We start from the raw sequence: 19488 nt of genomic DNA, 5'->3' as shown, positions 1-19488 counted from the left end.
CTGAGAATCACTTTGGCGTGTGTGCTGTTTCAACAGAACGAGGAAGAGAACGACAAAGAGAAAAAGAAGAAGAAGAAGAAAAAGAAGGGGGAAGTGGAGGAAGAGGATGAGACGGACGAGAGCATGCTGGACTGGTGGTCCAAATATTTTGCTTCAATAGAGACACTGATGGAGGTGTGACCTTCTACTGTATACTACTCTATTCACGTTTATCTGCACCCTAGAAATAATCTCCTTGAGATTTCTTTGCCTGCACCTTTCTTTTGTAAGGGAGCACATTCCTCCTATTCTGCGATCTGCAGTTGAGGCTGACAACAGTTTTCTCGTCGTGTTGTCCAGATCCTGAAGGCCCAGGAGGCGGCGCAGGCAGAGGCGGAGGAGAGAGAGGACCTGGAGATAGCAGCGGAGGGAGCAGGTACTGAACACCAACACACCAGCAGTGTGCCTGGATGTGTGCCTGTTGCTGTGATTGCTCTCTTGAGGGGAAATTGCAGCGAAATTGGATTTTAAGTTGTCATTCTGCAAGAGTTTCCTGATTGTTTTCAGTTGTTCATGAGTTCTCAGCTCGCCAGATTAACAAGAATGCAGTTCTATTATATCAGCTGCAGTGCCCGAGGTGGCTGAAAGAAAATGTTATGCGTTTATGGAATTGCAGAGGTTTATTATAGATATGGGAACATGACTGTCCCTGTGAATGTCTAGGTGGTTACACAGGAGAAATGAACGCTGCTTGGGAATGAAATTGCAGTCTCTGTCTAAGTGAGATGTTGCACAGAGTGTGAGTTCTAGCACAGAGCATGAAAAGGCTTTGTACGTGCTTCCTGCTCTTCCTCTCCTTCATAACCCCAGTCCACATTCCCATAATCCTATCATTTTAGAATAGAGTAGAAAGTCATATCATATCACATCCATGACCATTTCCTAGCCTTCTTCATCAGCATGACCTCCCAGCTCTGCACTACACATGAAAGTTGGCTGATACAGTATCACTGAATGAGTCTGCACCTAATGCCTGCACTTATATGCTTACATTCCCTTTTAATCCCTTAAGCAATAAATGATTCAGTGTCAGACTGTAAACCACTGCTTTTAAGTTGCACTGCCTAATGAGTAGAATGTGTAGCATTCATAAACATCAATATGTCATTGTCTAATCAATTGCGATACTTTGGTATAAATTGTAAACAAATTAGACTAAGGCTGAGACAATTGGCAACCTCTATCTCACACCAGAGGCCGGCAGAGGCTGCTAATTTTCACGTTGACGGTCTTGTTTGTTTGCGGTAATTACACTAACGTCTCAAAATTAATGTGGTAATGATTTATTGATGTTAAAATGCTACATGTAGCACCTTTAAAATGACATGTTTCTACTAATAACCTTCCAATATTTTGCCATCTTTCACCTTTAAACGACAGAGAGAGAACTGCTTTTTGTTATCTTTTCCGTTGCTGAGTGCCTGTCTAGGTATGAGTAAAGAGAATTTGGCTACATTTGCTACATGATTTCAGGGTAACCCATTTCCTTAGTAACCAGACCTGTCAACTTTCATGTTGATTGACATGTGGAGTGCTGTGTCCACCCCTGCCCCCCCCCCCCCTCCCCCCCTCTCCATGACATGGCTCCATCTCCACTCACCCCTCCAATCAGATATCAAACCTGATGACCTTCCTATGAAAGGCTCCAAGACCAAGGAAAAGAGCAAAGACAAGAAGAGCTCCAAGGACAAGAAGAAGGGTCACGCCGGAGACGGGTCCGAGAAACGACCGGTTAAACCAAAAGTGGATGAGCTGCTGGTTAGTACATCATTGACACACTCATACACACACACACACACACACACACACATAAATTCACAAATATGTAAATTCACATGTACACACAATCATGTACATGTACTCTTTCTGTGTCTTTACCCCTATACAGGTGTACAACAAGGAGCTGGAGAGTGAGTATGGTAACTTTGAAGACTGGCTCCACACCTTCAACCTGTACAGAGGAAAGGCGGTGGACGATGACGAACACGCCCTGGATGATGACAGAATTGTTGGCCGATTCAAGGTGGGACAGCATCATGTACTGTTGATATCTCATTTGTACAAAGTAGAAAATTTTGCAGAGTAAAAACACACAGGCTATACACTGAAAAAGCTGCTCCCAATGAGTATGAATATATTAACAGCATCACATGTTTGATGTTTCAAGCTCTTTGCTCTTCATCAGACAAATGCAGAGATCATTACACACACATGTATTGGCGTACACATGTATTGACCCTTTTCTGCGATTCAATCTTGTGTGTTTGTCCTTTATTAGACTCAATCCAGTCTCATGAATCATTTTGTTCACCATGTGGCTGTTTGAAATATCAGAAATGTGTCTGGTTCATGGGGATGGCTCCAGGCAAGTTCGTCATAAGATAAGATTAACTTTGTGCCATCTCTGTAACTTGTTTTTTTATTTTTTCATCTATGACCCAGGGATCCTTGTGTATGTACAAGCTTCCCCTGTCTGAGGAGATCACCAGGGAGGCGGGCTTTGATCCTAATATGGGCATGTTCCAGAGCATTCCACATAACGACCCAATCAACGTCCTCGTCCGTGTCTACGTGGTCAGGGTGAGTGACCAGCTTACCGTTCAACTCTATACCATAAACCAAAAAAAAGCACCCTAAACCCTAAAGCACATCATAATAAATAAAAACAAATCTCTATTCCATTCCCAGGCTACAGATCTTCACCCTGCTGACATCAATGGGAAGGCCGATCCTTACATTGTCATCAAACTGGGCAAGTCAGAGGTCAGAGACAAAGAGAACTACATCTCCAAACAGCTCAATCCTGTCTTTGGCAAGTAAGTTGAAAGACGTCCAGATATTTCTCTTCATTTTGCTTCACTTTGTTTTAGCGGTGTGCCAGTGCAGGGGAAAAGTCTGGCTGAAGTCAAGTGAGAATAAAGGCAGGACTTAATCTCTTTATCTTGCACCTCTCCGTGCTCAGGTCGTTTGACATCGAGGCTAAGTTCCCCATGGAGTCCATGCTGACGGTGTCGGTGTACGACTGGGACCTGGTTGGCACTGACGACCTGATAGGAGAGACGAAGATTGACCTGGAGAACCGCTACTACAGCAAGTACAGAGCCACCTGCGGCATCGCCTCCAACTACTCTGTGTGAGCATCCATGTCTTATTTAATGTCTTGTTTATGTTTTAGTTTATTACACAGCAGATACGTAGCAGATAAAGGTAAAACATGTCTCAAGATTTTTTATACATTTACATTAGATAGGTCTTAATATATATTTTTATTGCTGTGTTGTACTTGTCTTTATTTTGTATTTGATATGTTACTTTGTAATGTTGATTTTAAACAAACTTTTTTGTTATGATATTTATCATGTATTGATGTTAGCCATGGATACAACGTGTGGCGTGACCCTATGAAGCCCAGCCAGATCCTGGCTAAGCTGTGTAAGGAGGGCAAGCTGGACGGACCTCATTATGGGCCTGGAGGCAGAGTCAATGTGGCAAACCGCATCTTCCAAGGGCCTACTGAGATCGAAGATGAAAACGGTATGGCTGCATCTTTCTGAAATGAAAAATATGTGTGAACATGTGTTCTAACTTAACTGTTTTATGCTTTGTTTACTTCTCTATTCTCTTTCTCTCCCTTCTTTTCCGTCCATCTCCCAGGTCTGAAGAAGCAGACAGAGGAGCATCTGGCTCTGACGGTGCTGAGGCACTGGGAGGAAATCCCCAGAGTGGGCTGCAAGCTCATCCCTGAGCACGTGGAGACCAGACCGCTGCTGAACCCCGACAAGCCTGGCATCGAACAGGTAGGAAAGACCCATAGACCCATGGAGTCATGAAACAGACGGAAGTGATGGTTACGCTGTATCATTTTCTCTGTGCGGCCGCAGGGCCGTATTGAGATGTGGGTGGATATGTTTCCTATGGACATGCCTGCTCCCGGACCCGCCATTGACATATCGCCACGGAAACCAAAGAGGTAGGGCCCCGCCTGCAGCTGTAAGGACAGACGATAAAACTTTCCTAGTCATGAGAAAAGTGTAATAGCACCTCAGATTTAATGTGACGTATGAAGTGTGTAAAGTTCTTCTAGTTTTGTCCCCAGCTTAAATAATGGTGAGTCTATTTCTCTAGTTAGCTCTCTATTTAATATCAAATATAAGTCCAACTATGTATGTGTGTGTGTTCCTTCCTCCCCCCCTTACCAGATATGAGCTCAGGGTGATTATTTGGAATACAGACGAAGTTATACTGGAGGACGATGATTACTTCACTGGGGAAAAGTCCAGTGACATATTTGTCAGGGGGTAGGTACAGAGGGATGCGGCGGCCAAGCCTCGTCCCGTGGGTGTGAGAAGTTGCGTGCTGCGTGTTTCTTTTGGCGTTAATCATTATTTTTTTTGTTTTGTTTCCATTTTTTCTGTGTGCGTGTTTGTGTGTTGTTTGTTTGTGGCGTGTCTCCTGTCTGTCGTCCTCTCTCTCTCCTCTGGTCAATGCTCTGCTGTTGTCTAGCTTTGAGCTTCGTGTTATTATTTGGAACACTGATGACGTAATTCTAGAGGACGATGCTTTCATGACAGGAGAGAAGATGTCTGACATCTATGTCAGGGGGTAAACACACGATTCCATCGCATGGCTCGTACAACTCCTCCCCTTCCCTCCTCCTGAATCGCCCTATACCGTTTCCTTGTCCCTTGTCCCACTTCCTACCTCAACTATCCAACCAGCACGCAAGCTCCCTTGTCTCCAACCCTCCTTCCAGCACGCAGTAAACTAAATGCCAACTGAAAGATGCGGACAGTCAGGACCATACCACATAAACAACTTCCTGAGTATGATTACAGCTACTCTTAGATAGCCCAAAACAACCAATTGGCATCGAAACAGCTACCATATCATGAATTTGGGATGGGGGACATTTTTTGCCGTACAGTTGTTTGAGAGTTGTGGTTTGGTCCTGTATTGTCATTGCTACTGGACTTTACTTTAAATAAAGTCTTTCAAAATATTTGAAATAAAGAACAGCCTCTTGCATGGAAGTATACAAGCAAAGAATGTGCATGCCGGTCCCACAGAGCTCCAATGTTTTTGGCAACATTGTCATTTTGCAGCCTTGAGTAATAATACTAATGCTTTGGATATTCGATTCCCATTTAGACAAAGTTATTGATGTTAGTGTTTTGCTGAGGCTCCTCACTCCCGCTTTTTCTTAACCACACCCACCTTACCCTCAGCTATTACCGCCGACTTGGTGTCACCTCAGGGCTTTGCTGTAGCAACCAGGGTGCCATCCTCAAACAACCCCTTATACCCTAGATACGTGGAGGATGGAGAAGTATACTAGAAACTGTATCGCATACACTGTGCCATAGATAGCACAGTCTCTCAAATTCGTAGTAAATGAGATGGGGGGTTGTTTCAGATGGATCCGGAGTTGCGATACAGTAGTGATGATGTCAGCTGTTAGGTCACATGAGCTCAGGCATGATGTTATAGCAACATCATATCATCTGTAGCCAAGATAGAGCTTTCCAATGCTTTCTCACTGCAGCCTTAATCCCAGCCCTAGTACCCTGATGTAAACCAATGCATCTCAGTTAGCAAATCATAGCACATTGCAGTTTGCATAGCATATACTTATCATTGTTTACTAAGATATTTTATGCTGATCACCACTCATTGTTAGCTTTACCTACTCGTGTTTTCAGTGTTACGTTTTGAGAACTGAGAATGCAGCTTCCCTCCCACTCCTCCTGACTGAAGAAAGACAGTCTCGCTCTACTGTTAATGAAAGAGCTCCGGCCAGCACAGACTAACCTCATAGGCTTTGATCTTCTGCTTGCCAGTACCACCCTATCTGCATTCTGCCATTAAGCAATTATTCATTGAGTTAAGAACTGTATGAAGGTTTTTCAAGAGACATTTCAAAACATTTCAAAAGAAATACATTTTAAAAATTAAAAAATGTACATGACATCTCTGTAAGCTTTGTGTGTGCATGGCATTTGACAATAATGTGAGCCTCCAATGCCAAATCAGATGTAGCTTTATGTTGCGACACAAATTTGGCACTCAAGATGTATGACAGTACCACACACACAGGGGTATTCATCTGATTTGATATTGGAGTGTCACATTATTTGTTTTTGATTTTGAAATATTAGCACATCATCTTTCTTGTTACACAGACTGGTACCTTTAACATGTCCTGTGCTAACATTCAAATCAGCCATAACCAAACTAATAACACATTAACTGACACACACTGACAACCCTACTTTGACCCGTGATCCTTAACCCTCTGTGACCTTCCCCCAGGTGGCTGAAAGGGCAGCAGGAGGACAAGCAAGACACAGACGTCCACTACCACTCGCTGACTGGTGAGGGCAACTTCAACTGGCGCTTTGTCTTCCCCTTCGATTACCTCATGGCTGAGGAGAAGATCGTCATCTCCAAGAAAGAGTCCATGTTCTCCTGGGACGAGACCGAGTACAAGATTCCAGCTCGCCTCACGATGCAGGTCTGGGACGCCGACCATTTCTCTGCTGACGACTTCCTGGGTAAGCACTGATGGGAATGGTTGCTTCATGTTTTCTCTCACTTGTCGGGGCAGTGATACACATCGCAGATTTTTGGGGCAACTCTTGATGTCCGAGTAGTTGCTCAATATTGTTGCCTAAAGCCAAAGTCAATGCAAATGCCATGCAACAGCCTTTGGAACGATCAGTATCTAGCTCTTGGATGAGATGATAAAACTCTCTGTGGTCTGTTCTCCCTCGAAGGATGTCATGTACCCACATCCTCTGTTATGGAATGGGCTCCTCATCCTCTTCTTCTGCTCTTTATAATATTATAGGTTCCCGGTGGCACCTCACAGTAGAATCATAATGGCTATCTTGCCATTGAAAAAACAAAACTTGCCACAAGAAAGCATATTGATCACAGTCTTAATGACTTAGGAACACCTGGTTGAAATTTTCTAAAAATTTGTCAAGAGTATCACCACCTTTAGTGTCTAGCGATGAGGGTACTGACCACAAATACTATCCTACGTTGACTGCTTTCCTCTCCACTCCCAGGTGCAATTGAGCTTGACCTAAACCGGTTCCCTCGTGGCGCCAAGACGGCCAAGCAGTGTTCCATCGACATGATCCGGAATGAGCAGGAGCTGCCCACCATTTCCATCTTCAAACAGAAGAGGGTCAAGGGCTGGTGGCCATTTGTAGCCCGTGATGAGAACGATGAGATGGAGCTCACGGTAAGACATACACAAACACATGGGAAATACTAAGCATAATCTAAGTATGTATGCACAAGAAGTTTGCGGCCCAATTCATAACTGCAGTATGGTGCCCGCTGTTGAACATCATCTTGATTTGTAAGTCATTTCAAAACAGAGTTAGAAAGCATTTTACAATGGAGTAAATATAAAAGCGAGAAACATAAAAGTAAAGCAAGAACATAAAAGCGACACATAACAGGAAGGTCAAGAACAATTGAGGAGAGTTCATTACATCAAAGCAAATGCATGTTGTCATTGCAGGGTAAAGTGGAAGCTGAGCTTCATCTGATGACAGCAGAGGAGGCAGAGAAAAGTCCTGTAGGACTGGGACGAAACGAGCCTGATCCACTGGAGAAACCAAAGTAAGATATTTACATGAATTCACTGAGAATATACACACAACCCAAACTGTCCCAAACTCTCACACAGACACACACTCCCTACTTTCACAACTAAATACTGAGGATGGCTGTGTGGAGCATAAAGAATGGCACAGACATGGTCAACTTTCCCTTACTCCTCCTCCTCAAGGGGATCATTCTCACAATGCAAAAAGCAGTGAAAGCATCCAAAATAAACAACTTTAAACATTGACAATCAAGTTCGGATATCATTGTATATGGATGTGGTCTTGTTTGGTCTTGTTTGGTCTTGTTTGACCGTAGCGCTGCTTTTTGCGCCGTCAAAAGGCCACCCTTACACTTTCACACTCACTCGTTTCTCCTCCTACCATCTCTTCAACTGTCTCCCTCTGTTTCTTCCCTTCCCCTCATCCCTTCCCTTCTTCCTCTATGCGTGTGACTCCTCTTCCCTTCCCCCCTTCTCCCTGTTTTTTTGCCTCGATCTCCATTCCTTCTTTCCCTCCCTTTCTCACTCCGCCCGCGAAGTCGCCCGGACACCAGTCTCATGTGGTTTCTGAGCCCCCTGAAGTCCATTCGTTACTTCATCTGGCACAACTACCGCTGGCTGATCCTCAAGGCCCTGGGGCTGCTACTGCTGCTGCTCATGCTGGGCCTCTTCCTCTACTCAATCCCTGGCTACCTGGTCAAGAAGATGCTGGGGGCCTGAGCCACTGGTAGCCGCCCACCCTCTCCGCCGCTCTCTCTCTCCCTCTCTACTTATACCGTTTCTTAGGTTCTCCTTTCCGACCCTTAGTGCCTCCTCTACTGTAGGTCCCTTCTGTCCTGCCAAACTCTCTTTCTTCTCTTCTCTCTCCTGTTTCTTTCTGTCTTTCTATCCTTCTCTCTTTCTCCTTTCCTGTCTTACCAGTGGAATATCCCAATCTCTGACATGTCCCTATATCCTTTACTGTTGTCTCAACCCTTTGTGCAAGCCAGTGTCTGTTGCCATTCCACCTACGTGCCATTATGCATCATCAAAGTCACATGAGTGGCATGGAAAAATGTCAGTGTATTGAGTGATTGGGCCAATCATCATTCCATTTTTATCAGTGTGTTCATTGTGCAAAGGTTTATTGCTGTGCTTTTACTCTTTGTGCTGTGGTCTTTTGGTCCTCTGAAACATTACTGTATATTGATGGGAAAGTGGATTGTGAGTGTAACATACTGAAAAATAGATTTTGTAAAGATACTCACAAATGCTAAAGCAAGCATCATGGCTTACTAACCACTAATGCCGGCTTTCCCTCTCTCTCTTTTACTCCTCCCATATCTCCTGCCATTTCAATCCATCCGCCATCACTCACCCCTCTTTACCCTCCTTCACTAAATCCCCTACTATTACTCTCTTCTACTCTCCCATTCCTCCTCGTCATCTACCTACTGCACCCGTCCCTCCCAACCGCTCACCTCATCCTGCCCCATACCCACCGCTCTCTCCCATCTAGTCGTCCAGACACCACCTTCCTGTGGTTCCTGAGCCCGCTGAAAGCCATCCGCTACCTGGTGTGCAACCGTTACAAGTGGCTGATCATCAAGATCGTGTTGGCCCTGCTGCTGCTCATCATGCTGGGCCTCTTCCTCTACAGCATGCCTGGCTACCTTGTCAAGAAGCTGCTGGGGGCCTAGGAGGCTGCTGGGAGGAGGGAGGGAGGGAGAGGGGGAGAGAGGGGGGGGGGGTGGCAAGCGCCAGCCAGCTGGATGGAAGGATGGATGGGGGGGAGACACAGAGGAGGGGTGGGGATGGGTGCTGGCTTACGGGCCCTACCTATCCCCACCCAGGAGGAGAATACACTGAGACCCAATCTCTCCCTCGGTCTCGCCCCAAGGAAGGGAGGCCGAGGGAGGGGAAGGAGCATCAGAGGCCCGATTGCACTATCTTGTCCTCTCTTATCCATTCTGACCTTCATATACAGCTCGCCACCATCCACCCTGGCTCTGAGGAGAGAGGCAGGAACCGCTCCATTTACTGACTTCTCACTACAAACACTAACTGCCTGATCCTCCATCCAGTCTACAGCAAGCCTAACCAATCAAATCATCAATATCTGGACTCCAACCTATCGGGCATGTCATCCTCAAACTGACTATTAACCAATCATATGCCACGAAGTAACCCCTGATCTGACCCTAAACATCTTTTCCCAAAGTAATGTTACATGAGAATGAATGTTTCTTTATCTGTTTATACTGATTTTACTTTATTTATTAACATATATTTATTTTGGAGGACAGAGTTAGTGGTCAGGCGATTGCATGGACATCCATGTCAAGTGATGCTATAATATCCTTCATTACTGCTACAATGTCTGTTATTGATTAGGTATTAGATGAATAGGGAACAACTGAACAATATTTTTCACAATTATAGCAATGTTCCCTCTTAGCTCTTGCAGGCTTTGCACACTTCAAGAATAATGATGAAGAAATGAAAATACAGATGTCTATTTTCCTAAGTTAATGATAATCATTGAGTCATAGAACAAGCTAACTTCAAAATTAATTGATTGATAATTAGAGATATGCTTTCTACTGTTGTAGTAAATCTGTGCTGTTAAATGTTTGATCTAACGGATAAAAGTAACCAAACCTGACACGGGTGAAACAGTATTTGCAAATAGTTCTCAGCATTTGTTTTATCCCCTATTGAATACTGAATGGGTGGACTTTATAAACACAATTCACATAGTGCTACTTGGGTTCTCTCAGAAAGTTATGCTTAATTAACGTTCCAATATTTTTCTGTGATTGTGTAAATGCTCTTGAACTCACTGCCCTATGTCACAAACCCCACTCATGTAGCACTCAAAGCAGATTAAAACAAACGCTAAGAACTATTTTGCAAAGATTATTTGACCCCGGTCTGATTGCAGACTCCTCAAAAATAATGAATGCTTCAAGGTTATTACTGTTTTCCACCAACATGTAGGCTTAGAGATCAATACGCATGCATCAGTGTGATAACCTACAATTGACCAGAGAGGTCATGTGTGTTGGCATGACTGTCGTTCCAGCTCTACACAAACCAAATCACCAACCCTGTTGTCTCTGACATTTGAGATGTTAAGATGATTTCTTGGTGTGAATATGATTAAAGTGCACTTGAGTGGTGTGGTAAAGGGGGCTGGGTTGATTCTCAGGACCATGACCCCGTCACCATATCAGATGGCGTTGTTTGCGGTGTCCATTAACCCCTTTCCATTTTGCCCGTGCTTGACCTGTAGTTCATTTGTGTTGCAGTCATTTCTTGTGATTCTGTTTCACCAATTTACAAAAAAAAGAGTTCTTGTTTGCACTAAACTTGCCTGTTTGTATGATAAATGCGTGTATTTATATCTCTTTGTTGAAATGTGTGTACTATTTATTTTTTGTCCGTTTTAACGATTTGAAATAAACTGAATTCATTGACGTTAAACGCTTGAGATTGTTTTGCAGCTATAGCGCTCTGAGTGGGTGTGAGAATGGGAGAGAGATCGCTGTTTGCATTCCCGTTTTATCTCTGAATCTCTCTGTGCAGTCGTCCTGACACCAGCATGTCGTGGCTGCTGAGCCCGGTGAGGACGGCGTGTATCCTGGTCTGGAGGCACTACAGGCTGCACTGTGCCCTGCTGCTGGCTGCGGTGCTGGGCCTGCTCTTCCTGGCTCTGCTGTTCTTCTCTCTGCCCTCGGCGCTCAGCCACAAGATCTTCAACACTGCTGGCTAGAACCGCCATACTGCAGTCGTGACAGACACGCCCGCTGCACTATTTTTTGTCCAGTTTTGTATCTCACAGGAACTTTTGTATGTCTTTGATCATTGGTTGTTGATGTTACCTACCCATCTACCTATCTACCTTTAGAGCTGTAAAAAAATAAATGCTGCAACCACAACATGACATGACAGAGGTTTTATTTTTGCACTACATACAAAAGCTCTTTTACAGTCCTTCTGAATATTCCAGTCGCTTAGGAGCGAGCTGCATCACTTGGGTGGGCGGGATCTCCAGCTCTGCACTGACCTATCAGAGAAGAGAGTCATCGGATGGATGTTGTTAGAGGAGAGTTGACATGACTGCGGTAGAACAAAACGTTTTGTTTTGTAGCAGCAGTGGATGAGAGTAATTTTGGTTTTGGTTCCATCCATTCCGTCCATTTTGCCCCATGGATTATTTGGAAACTCTATTATGATAAAAGCACTCATTTTAAACATTGGCTCTGTACTACTGCCATGGTGACCAAACACTGGTGACTGTCTGAATATATGGAACACACTGGGACATGCAAGAAATACAGAAAAACTAACACACACACACACATACCCTTGAGTTGAGAGACTGTTGAAGCAGAAACCGTAGCTCTGCGTTCTGTTGCTGCAGACCCTCCGTCTCAGTGATGAGCTCAGATCTCTCTGTCAGGACATCACTGGGAATACAGAGGAAAAAAAATCAATCCTTTTGGTACAGGCAGATGTTTATTTTGTGTGTGTGTGTGTGTTACTCACTCGTATTTCTCTAGTCCATTCTGCAGTGCGTCCCAGAGCTTGAGTTTTGCGTCGGGGATAACATTGGCCATACTCTCCCAGTAGGCCGCGTCCTCAGAGTCATCCCGGCCCTCTAGATCCAGAAAACTGGGCAGATGGGGGGCTGAGCTCTCCCTTATAGAGCACCATGAGCACATTAGCATCAACTGATCATGGAGAAGGACCATCTCAATCATTGTGTCTACAGGAAGTTTGATTGATATGAAATTTGGTGCACATATCCAGCTACCCATGCTCTACAAAATGTCTCCACGACCATCAATGTATGATTTTTCACCATCTTGAATTTCTTGTTTACCATGTTTAACCAGAGGATTTTTTTACATTTTTGATCTGAACACCTAACTTGGTATATAGCCGAATAACACTGATACTACATATACTGCATACTCTATACTAAATACATATGCACATACGGGATAGGGAGGGCTTTTGCCGACTGCTTCATTTGTGGAGGACAATATGTTTACTGCTGCCTTGTTGGCATGTAGATAATGCATATTTCTTTCCAAATGGTGATTACAGATTATATATACTTCACAGAGAAAAATACAATGTTTGTGATGAAAATATTGGGGTGGTTATTTCAGGATATCTGGTCTAACCTGGATCTCCTGCACTGGGTGGTGAAGGCTTTCAGAGCAGCCAGGACATCATTAGGATGGATGAGGTCAGAGGTGAGGCTGGCAGCAGTGCTGGACTCTCCTTCCTCTGCCTTCTCACTGGATTCATCCAACTCGGCAAAAACATCCTGATCGTAGAGGAAACACTGATAGTAGTTGTGGAAACAGTAGTCCCTCTAATTACAAGCATCTTTTTTCTCATAGGCTCAAGGAAATATTTTGTACAAGTTGATCTCTAGGTGGAAATGGCTTTGATGATCCATCCATCCATCAATCCTCTTGACTCCTCATCTTCCCTCCTCACCTCAGCCTGCTCTCTCTGCTGGTGTGTGTACTTTAAGATGAAATCAGCCAACTTGTAGACATCATCTTCACTCTCAATGCCCAAAGCCTGAAGAATACACCAAACCAGAAGTCACTACCAACCAGACCTGGGTTAAATAGCATTTGCAAATACTTCAGTGCATTTGTTTTAACTTGCTTGGAGCACAAGATGTTTGGGATTTGCCACATAGGACAGAGCCCTGATGCATTGACCTCCACCTATTTAGTGCTCCGAGCAAGCCAGCTGCTAACTACTGTAGTGGAAAACAGAAGAAAAATTAGCCCAACATGAACTCACAGAAAAGATAGAATCCAGCTTCATGAGAGACTGTTCATCCTCCTCCAGGGGAGACAGCAGCTTCAGGAGTTTACTCTCTATCAGGAAGCCCTGGGAGAGAGGGGTGGGGGGCAGGAGACGGTGTAGACAAATACATTAGCATATGACGACCTGAGATTCAAACCCATGACTTCCTCTGTACATGGCATGTCCTACTAACATGGTTAAACAATCAGGATGCCCACACCATTAGTATTTTGACTGAGGAATGTTTCATTGCATGGATTAGAATTTATTCAATCTCCCTCACTCGATCTCTGTACACACACACATGCAACCCTTCCACACACACACACACACACACACACATACACACACACACACACAACACTGGCCTGTAAAAAGGCCCATTCAATAAACTACAACTCATCCACAACCTTCATGCCTTAGCATCACAAAGCTATGTTAAGTTAGACAAAGTCAGCTACATAGCTAACATCACGGCAGACTAAAGCACACAGAGACACGCCTTTTCACATTATTCATGTATCTGTGCTTGTAACACTATTTCATTGCTGTATGTTTTCATTCTTTTCAACAATTCCAGGCCTTTTTCTGATGCATTCCTGTTGAATGACCTTTTAAAGTGTAAGCATGATTGTTAAACTTGACACTCACCGCCTCATCACACAGCAGCTGCAGCACTTTCAACGTCTTCGTCGACACCTTCCCTTTCTCCTCTGCTGCACTCTCCTCCCTCTCCATCTCGCTCTGCACCGCCGTCCCCTCCCTGTACATCTCCAAGGCTGCGCTCTCGGTACCGATCTCGGTGTCCGACTCAGGCCCGACGGAGGCATCGCTCATCCCCAGGGTGGCCTGCCCGGTTCGGATCAGCTGGGAGGCGGCCTGGAGGGCGGTCCTCCGGGCCTGTTTCTGAGGCTGGATGGGACCGGAGAGCTCCATGAAGGCCATACGCGGCCGCTCCCAGGCTACACCCAGCTGCTGCTCGTGGATCAGCCGGTCGATGTCCAGGACTCTCTCCGCCAGCCATTTCACCTCCGCCTCATTCATCAGCCACACCTCCTCGAACTTCTTAGCATCAACGGCCGCAAAGTGCCTGCGGGGAGGGAGGGAAGGAAAGAAGAGAGGGCATAAAGGGAAGAGAGAAAGGGGCAAAGGAATACAACATAAAAGGTCACTGTGTTTTTACAAATGTGAGAGAGTGAGAGAGAGAGAGAGAGAGAGAGAGAGAGAGCGAGAGAAATTATCGCTCACCTCATCTTCTGCTGTATGTGCTTATATTGCGGCATGGCGCGTTGGTAGTCCTCAGACAGATTCTGGCCCTCCTCTCTAGACTGTTTCTCCTGGTTGGCACACCTGATCTTCAGGTTGTTCAGCAAATCCTGCAGTCTGGAACATACAGCTATCACTGGAAAGACTGTGTGACTTGAATATGGAGGAGTCTGTGTGTGTGTGTGTGTGTGTGTGTGTGTGTGTGTGTGTGTGTGTGTGTGCGTCTGTGTGTGTGTGTTACCTGGTGATCTTCTTCTTCTGCTGGGACTTAATGATGATGCTCTCTTCTTCTCTTTTCATCAGCAGTTGGCGGTTGTAGTCCAGTTTCTCCTCATTCAGCAGGTAGGTGGCCTTAATCTGCTGTAGATACCGCTGCAGGATCTACAGAGAGAAGAATGGGACTAAGGGAATCTGTCCACTAGGCTTCTTCCGATCGCTGGTACATTTTTTTTCTAGTCGTGGCTACAGCAAGAAAAGATAACGGCAGGCAACCACCGCTAGAAAAAGCACAGCAACCACAATCTTTGTTCAGAATACTTTCTTTGTGAGGCCGTTTGCCCCACAATTCAAGTTGAAAATAACTTCTCATCACTGACACTTTCTTGTCAACCAAACAATCACAGCTTAGATAAGCTCTCTGGAACCGCTGGGTCAGTATTGGAGCATCCAGTATAGGGTGTATAAGGGCAAGTATCCGTTGACTGATTCAACTCATGTTGAAAATGAATAAATAATGTAGTAAACACTCTGGGGAACTTAATTTTCTACAGGATAGCTGGTGGTGTGTTGACTATGCACACTGACACCGATGAAGCCCTGATAGGCGAAGCGTCTGTCTAATTAATCGGACTGTTTTGAATGCAAAATGAGTGCAGGCCTCCTCTACCTCTAAATAATGTTTATAACAATCCAAGTATTTTCCATAATGACCATACACTCATTTTTCCCCACACTGTAAAACCAACAAAAGTACTTTTGCAAAAAGACTAGACAGAACTTACTAAGGTTTTGTTAGACCTCTGGACTATTTCTCTTTGACATCCTCTCCTATTGATCTGTTTGTTTGCGAAACGTGCTAGCGGGGTGTGTCTGTGTCGGATATTTGTACAAACCTGAAACTCCATGTCCAGTTTGCACTTGGTGATGTTGTACTCCTCAGCACTATCCACCCACAGCTTATGGAGAATCACCTCGTACTCCTCCACCTTCTTCATCCTCTGTGTCAGGTTCTCCATCTGGGGACAGAGGAGACAGTAACATTAGATTCAAGGAGTAGATTGCTACACATGAAAAGAAGGGTTAAGTCTATGTGGTGTATGTGTTTGTGTGTCTGCATGTGTGTGTGTGTGGGTGGTTGGGGGCTGAGCAAATCTTTCTTGTTTCAGTTACCTCTTTATCCTGACGTTCCTGCATGTACTGCTCCCATTTTGTCCTGTTTCCTGTCAGTAAGACCTTACGTTCATGCTCATAAGCATTCTACAAACAACACAGACAGGCAACATGCAGCCATTAGTAGGAATGGCGACAGAAGGCTAAAAGAGCAACATATCACACAACATGACTACAGCAAAGAGAAATCTGGACTTTCAAGCTAATTAAAAAACACAACCGAGTACCAGAATGTTAAGACAATCACATTATGAAATTATTTAAAAGTCAATTAAGAAAAATTTTCTGTTGTTGACTTAAGCGACACAATCTGAACTATCCTGATGCAGTAAACCCCACCCATCTGATTCTCCCTGCAGGTTGAAACAAACGCTGCAAATGTTTTTAAAGCTGCTTCTTGACTCAGGTCCGGTCCTACCTCAATCTGGCCCAGCTCCTCCCTGTAGGCCTTCATCAGGGTTTTGATCTGACTCTCCATCCTCTCAATCATCAGGTCCACCTCCTCCGCCTGCTTCTTCAAGTCCTTAACGTAGCGGTCGTCTCTAGTTTTCAGCTCCTGTTCAGACAAACAGGGAAAGAGTCCAAATTAACATACAAATACTGGCCTGCAGACGACAATGAAAAACAACACTAGACCTTGTGTTTGAATTAGTTTTTTCTTCTGAGGCTTACAGCTTTTAAATCACGTCTTTATACACATTGTTACAGATAGGTTTTTAGAAGATTTGTCTTTCCTCGTTTATTCTTTAGTGTATATTTATTTTAGTATATTTTAGGCTTTTTGTTACTGATTTATCATTTGAAAGGCTTTTTATTATTAGAAACAGTAGTGGTAGCTGTAGTCAGTATTGTTTGAAATCAGCCATGACTTGAGTATATCCCACTTTCTAAGGAGATTTTCTTAAAAGATAGGTATCTTTTATTGCAGGAGGGAGACTTGGAGGAGGATGGGTCAGCGTTACCTGCTGCAGGTCACTGATGAGTTTGTTCTTGTCCTCTAGGAGCAGAGCACACAGCTGCTGCTGGCTGTTCACGGTCTCTTGCAGCTCCTGAGCAATCACCTTCGGCTTAGCCACCGTCCATCCGCTGGTGATCGCCTCAAATTTCTCCAGGCTGGACTTGGCCTCGTTCTCTAGCCTCTCCACTCTGGGCCGAGGAGGATGAAGGTGGTGGGAAACAGGGAAGGAGGACAGAGAAAGGGGTACAGACGTTGTGGGGGATAGGGGTAAGTAAAATTACCGAATAGGTTTTTTAAATAGTACATACAGGTGTTTTAGAGAGGGAGCACTCTGAATAAGAAATTACCTGACTCTCTGAGCCTCCTCCAATTCTGTCCTTCGCATGGACTCTTTGGCATCGGCTGCAGTCTGGATATTGGTTATTAACTCCATCCCATCACTCTGCAGGTTGATCATTCTCTGAGAAAATTAAAGTGTATTCAGGTCAGAGGACAAGTACTTGTCAAAAGATTTACTCAAATAAAATAGCTGCTGACTCTAGTAGCTAAGTGTTCTGTTACCTTTGAGTGGCATGTACTTGACATTACTTGTTACCCATTTTTGGTGTGGTCATTGGAAATTATATCATCATATATTGTAAAGACCAGATTCACCACTCTTATGTATAAAAATAAAACGTACTCAAGTAAAAGCTGAAGTAAATACCTTAGAAACATTACTCAGCTTGAAGTACAAGTACAGATAAAAAGTAATGTCACAAAAAACCTATTCAGGTAAAATAACAGCAGAGAAAGTTACTGTCCACCTCTGGGACACATAATTCTCAGGTCCAGCAGTTAATATGCGGACTGCAAATGATTAGTGAATTGATTATTTAATTTTGGATGGTATGGACAGACAAGTGTGTGGTAAACAAACCCTTTCACTTTGCTCCAGCTGAAGCTGGCTTTCCCTCGCCTCCTCCTTGACCTCCTCCTCACAGGAGTCTTCTCCCCGCTCTTGTCTGGGGAGTCAGAGATGCAGACGGTTATTCAAAGCAAGACTAAAACTAAGCATGAAAAAAACATGTGAGTATTCTCAATTGAAATAAAAACTAAACTATAATTGCAGACTGTAGCCTAAACGTCACCTAAAATAAAATATGAATATTCAAAAGCCAAATTAAGAGTGGTGAATAGGGAAAAATAGAAATGAGCAAAAGCTACATTACATTCATTGCTACAGAACTCCTACAGGCGCCTTCCCTTTTTTGAAATACTGGATAGATGAATAGCACCTCAGGACATATTTATTACAGTCAAAATACTAAAAGTTATACTGAAATTAACTAAAACTAGAAAGCCCCGTCCAACTTAGCTAACTAAGAAGGAGCTCAATGATGTTACAGTTGTGGAAATGGATACAAACCAATGCAACAAGCTAGTAAACCGCGCTAGCTACAATATTGCTGTCCGTGCAACATATAACGTTACCACCAAGTCGGCAGGTCAAGTAATTTTTTACTGAACCAGCTGAGTGATAGTAAGACAGCTAGCCAGCCAAAGTTGAGTTATCTACCTTTTCTTGGCTTCATTTCGTGCAGCAATACGGAGGCGGCGAGCAGCAATTCTCTCCTCTGGATGTTCAGACTCCACAGAGGGTCCAGGTGCTTCTCCTGGATCCACACCGGCTTCACTCATAGTTAGTGTATGTGGTGTAAAAGTTGGTATTTGCAGAAGTCAGTAAAAATGTAGCTGCTCTGTAACGCAGCAGAGCTGTATTGGTAGCCTACTTGTGTTTTGGGAGCCGTTGCTACGGCTACAGATCCACCAGATAGTAATGAGTGCTGCCTTCAAGTGCCCCTCGTATGCTCGTAATTCCAAGGTCGTCCGTAAATAAGACTTGTCACGCATTCAAGAGCTCTTAGTCGGAAACAACAAGGGGCTATGAACTAAAAGTAGTTTTTGGTGGCTGTTGTTTTATTTTAGATGTCAGCAGGCACAGAATTACTTTGTGCTGCCGTGGCAGAATGAAGAGAAGAAAATGCACATCAGGCATGTAACAGGTTTTTGTGGAAAGAGATTAGTGCCAACAGATTGTATTTGAATTGCAGAAATTTGCCTCAATCCAAAGTGTATTTGTGGATAGCAATACTGAGATTGAGTCCACTACTCCCACTCCCCTCTTCATCAGGGTGTGTTCATCTGAGTCAGTCTTCTTCAAGCCCTTCACTGCTTGCACCAACCACTCCAGATTCACAATGGCTGACTTTTTTTTGTAGGCATTCCAAATACTTACTTGCTTGCTTACTTACTTGAATAAAAAATGAAAATGCAGCTATTTGTGATCATGACATGTAATTTATTATCAGTTGCGAAAAGGTACAGTTATATGTACGTTGGAAAAGGAAATAAA

General features: G+C 44.1%; 2 protein-coding genes across 3 annotated transcripts in view; one reads left to right on the top strand and one right to left on the bottom strand.

Moving 5' to 3' along the window:
• Positions 1–9339, top strand: part of otofa (otoferlin a) — a 70790-nt gene extending 61451 nt beyond the window's left edge. Inside the window, exons 32-46 of one of the 2 annotated variants that reach the window (XM_071543950.1) lie at positions 43–174; positions 340–415; positions 1652–1797; positions 1928–2062; positions 2482–2619; positions 2728–2855; positions 3002–3172; positions 3413–3573; positions 3694–3836; positions 3921–4009; positions 4239–4337; positions 6349–6590; positions 7110–7288; positions 7574–7674; positions 9159–9339. In XM_071543950.1, coding sequence (XP_071400051.1) covers positions 43–174; positions 340–415; positions 1652–1797; positions 1928–2062; positions 2482–2619; positions 2728–2855; positions 3002–3172; positions 3413–3573; positions 3694–3836; positions 3921–4009; positions 4239–4337; positions 6349–6590; positions 7110–7288; positions 7574–7674; positions 9159–9339 — 2121 coding nt within the window. Of the gene's footprint in view, positions 1–36; positions 175–339; positions 416–1651; positions 1798–1927; positions 2063–2481; positions 2620–2727; positions 2856–3001; positions 3173–3412; positions 3574–3693; positions 3837–3920; positions 4010–4238; positions 4338–6348; positions 6591–7109; positions 7289–7573; positions 7675–8199; positions 8381–9158 lie in introns of those variants that run through there. The other variant, XM_071543951.1, reaches the window with a different exon arrangement.
• Positions 9340–11606: 2267 nt separating this feature from the next.
• drc1 (dynein regulatory complex subunit 1 homolog (Chlamydomonas)) lies at positions 11607–18773 on the bottom strand. The gene is made up of 17 exons (XM_071543948.1): positions 18652–18773; positions 18013–18097; positions 17441–17553; positions 17098–17281; positions 16554–16691; positions 16136–16222; positions 15859–15981; positions 14988–15127; positions 14729–14863; positions 14303–14570; positions 14132–14188; positions 13475–13564; positions 13157–13243; positions 12835–12947; positions 12191–12337; positions 12009–12111; positions 11607–11708 (listed from the first exon to the last, which is right to left on the bottom strand). Exons 1-17 carry the CDS (start codon positions 18771–18773, stop codon positions 11628–11630), a joined length of 2073 nt encoding a protein of 690 aa, XP_071400049.1. The 3' UTR covers positions 11607–11627.
• Positions 18774–19488: the final 715 nt, after the last annotated feature.

The sequence above is a fragment of the Centroberyx affinis genome, unplaced genomic scaffold (genome assembly GCF_046629955.1).
Source record: "Centroberyx affinis isolate AG114_WGS23_722 - 3 ecotype Tasmania unplaced genomic scaffold, CSIRO-AGI_Caff_v1 ptg004420l_1, whole genome shotgun sequence".
Lineage (NCBI taxonomy): Eukaryota > Metazoa > Chordata > Actinopteri > Beryciformes > Berycidae > Centroberyx > Centroberyx affinis.
The sequence above is the reverse complement of the archived record's forward strand: the minus strand, read 5'-3'. Positions and strand labels throughout refer to the sequence as shown.

Coding starts and splice junctions, on each gene's coding strand:
- drc1 (XM_071543948.1), bottom strand. CDS start 18,773: ATGAGTGAAGCCGGTGTGGATCCAGGAGAAGCACCTGGACCCTCTGTG. Junction 16,692..17,097: donor TCATCAGTGACCTGCAGCAG/GTAACGCTGACC, acceptor TTGTCTGAACAG/GAGCTGAAAACTAGAGACGA. Junction 12,112..12,190: donor AATGGACTAGAGAAATACGA/GTGAGTAACACA, acceptor CTGTATTCCCAG/TGATGTCCTGACAGAGAGAT.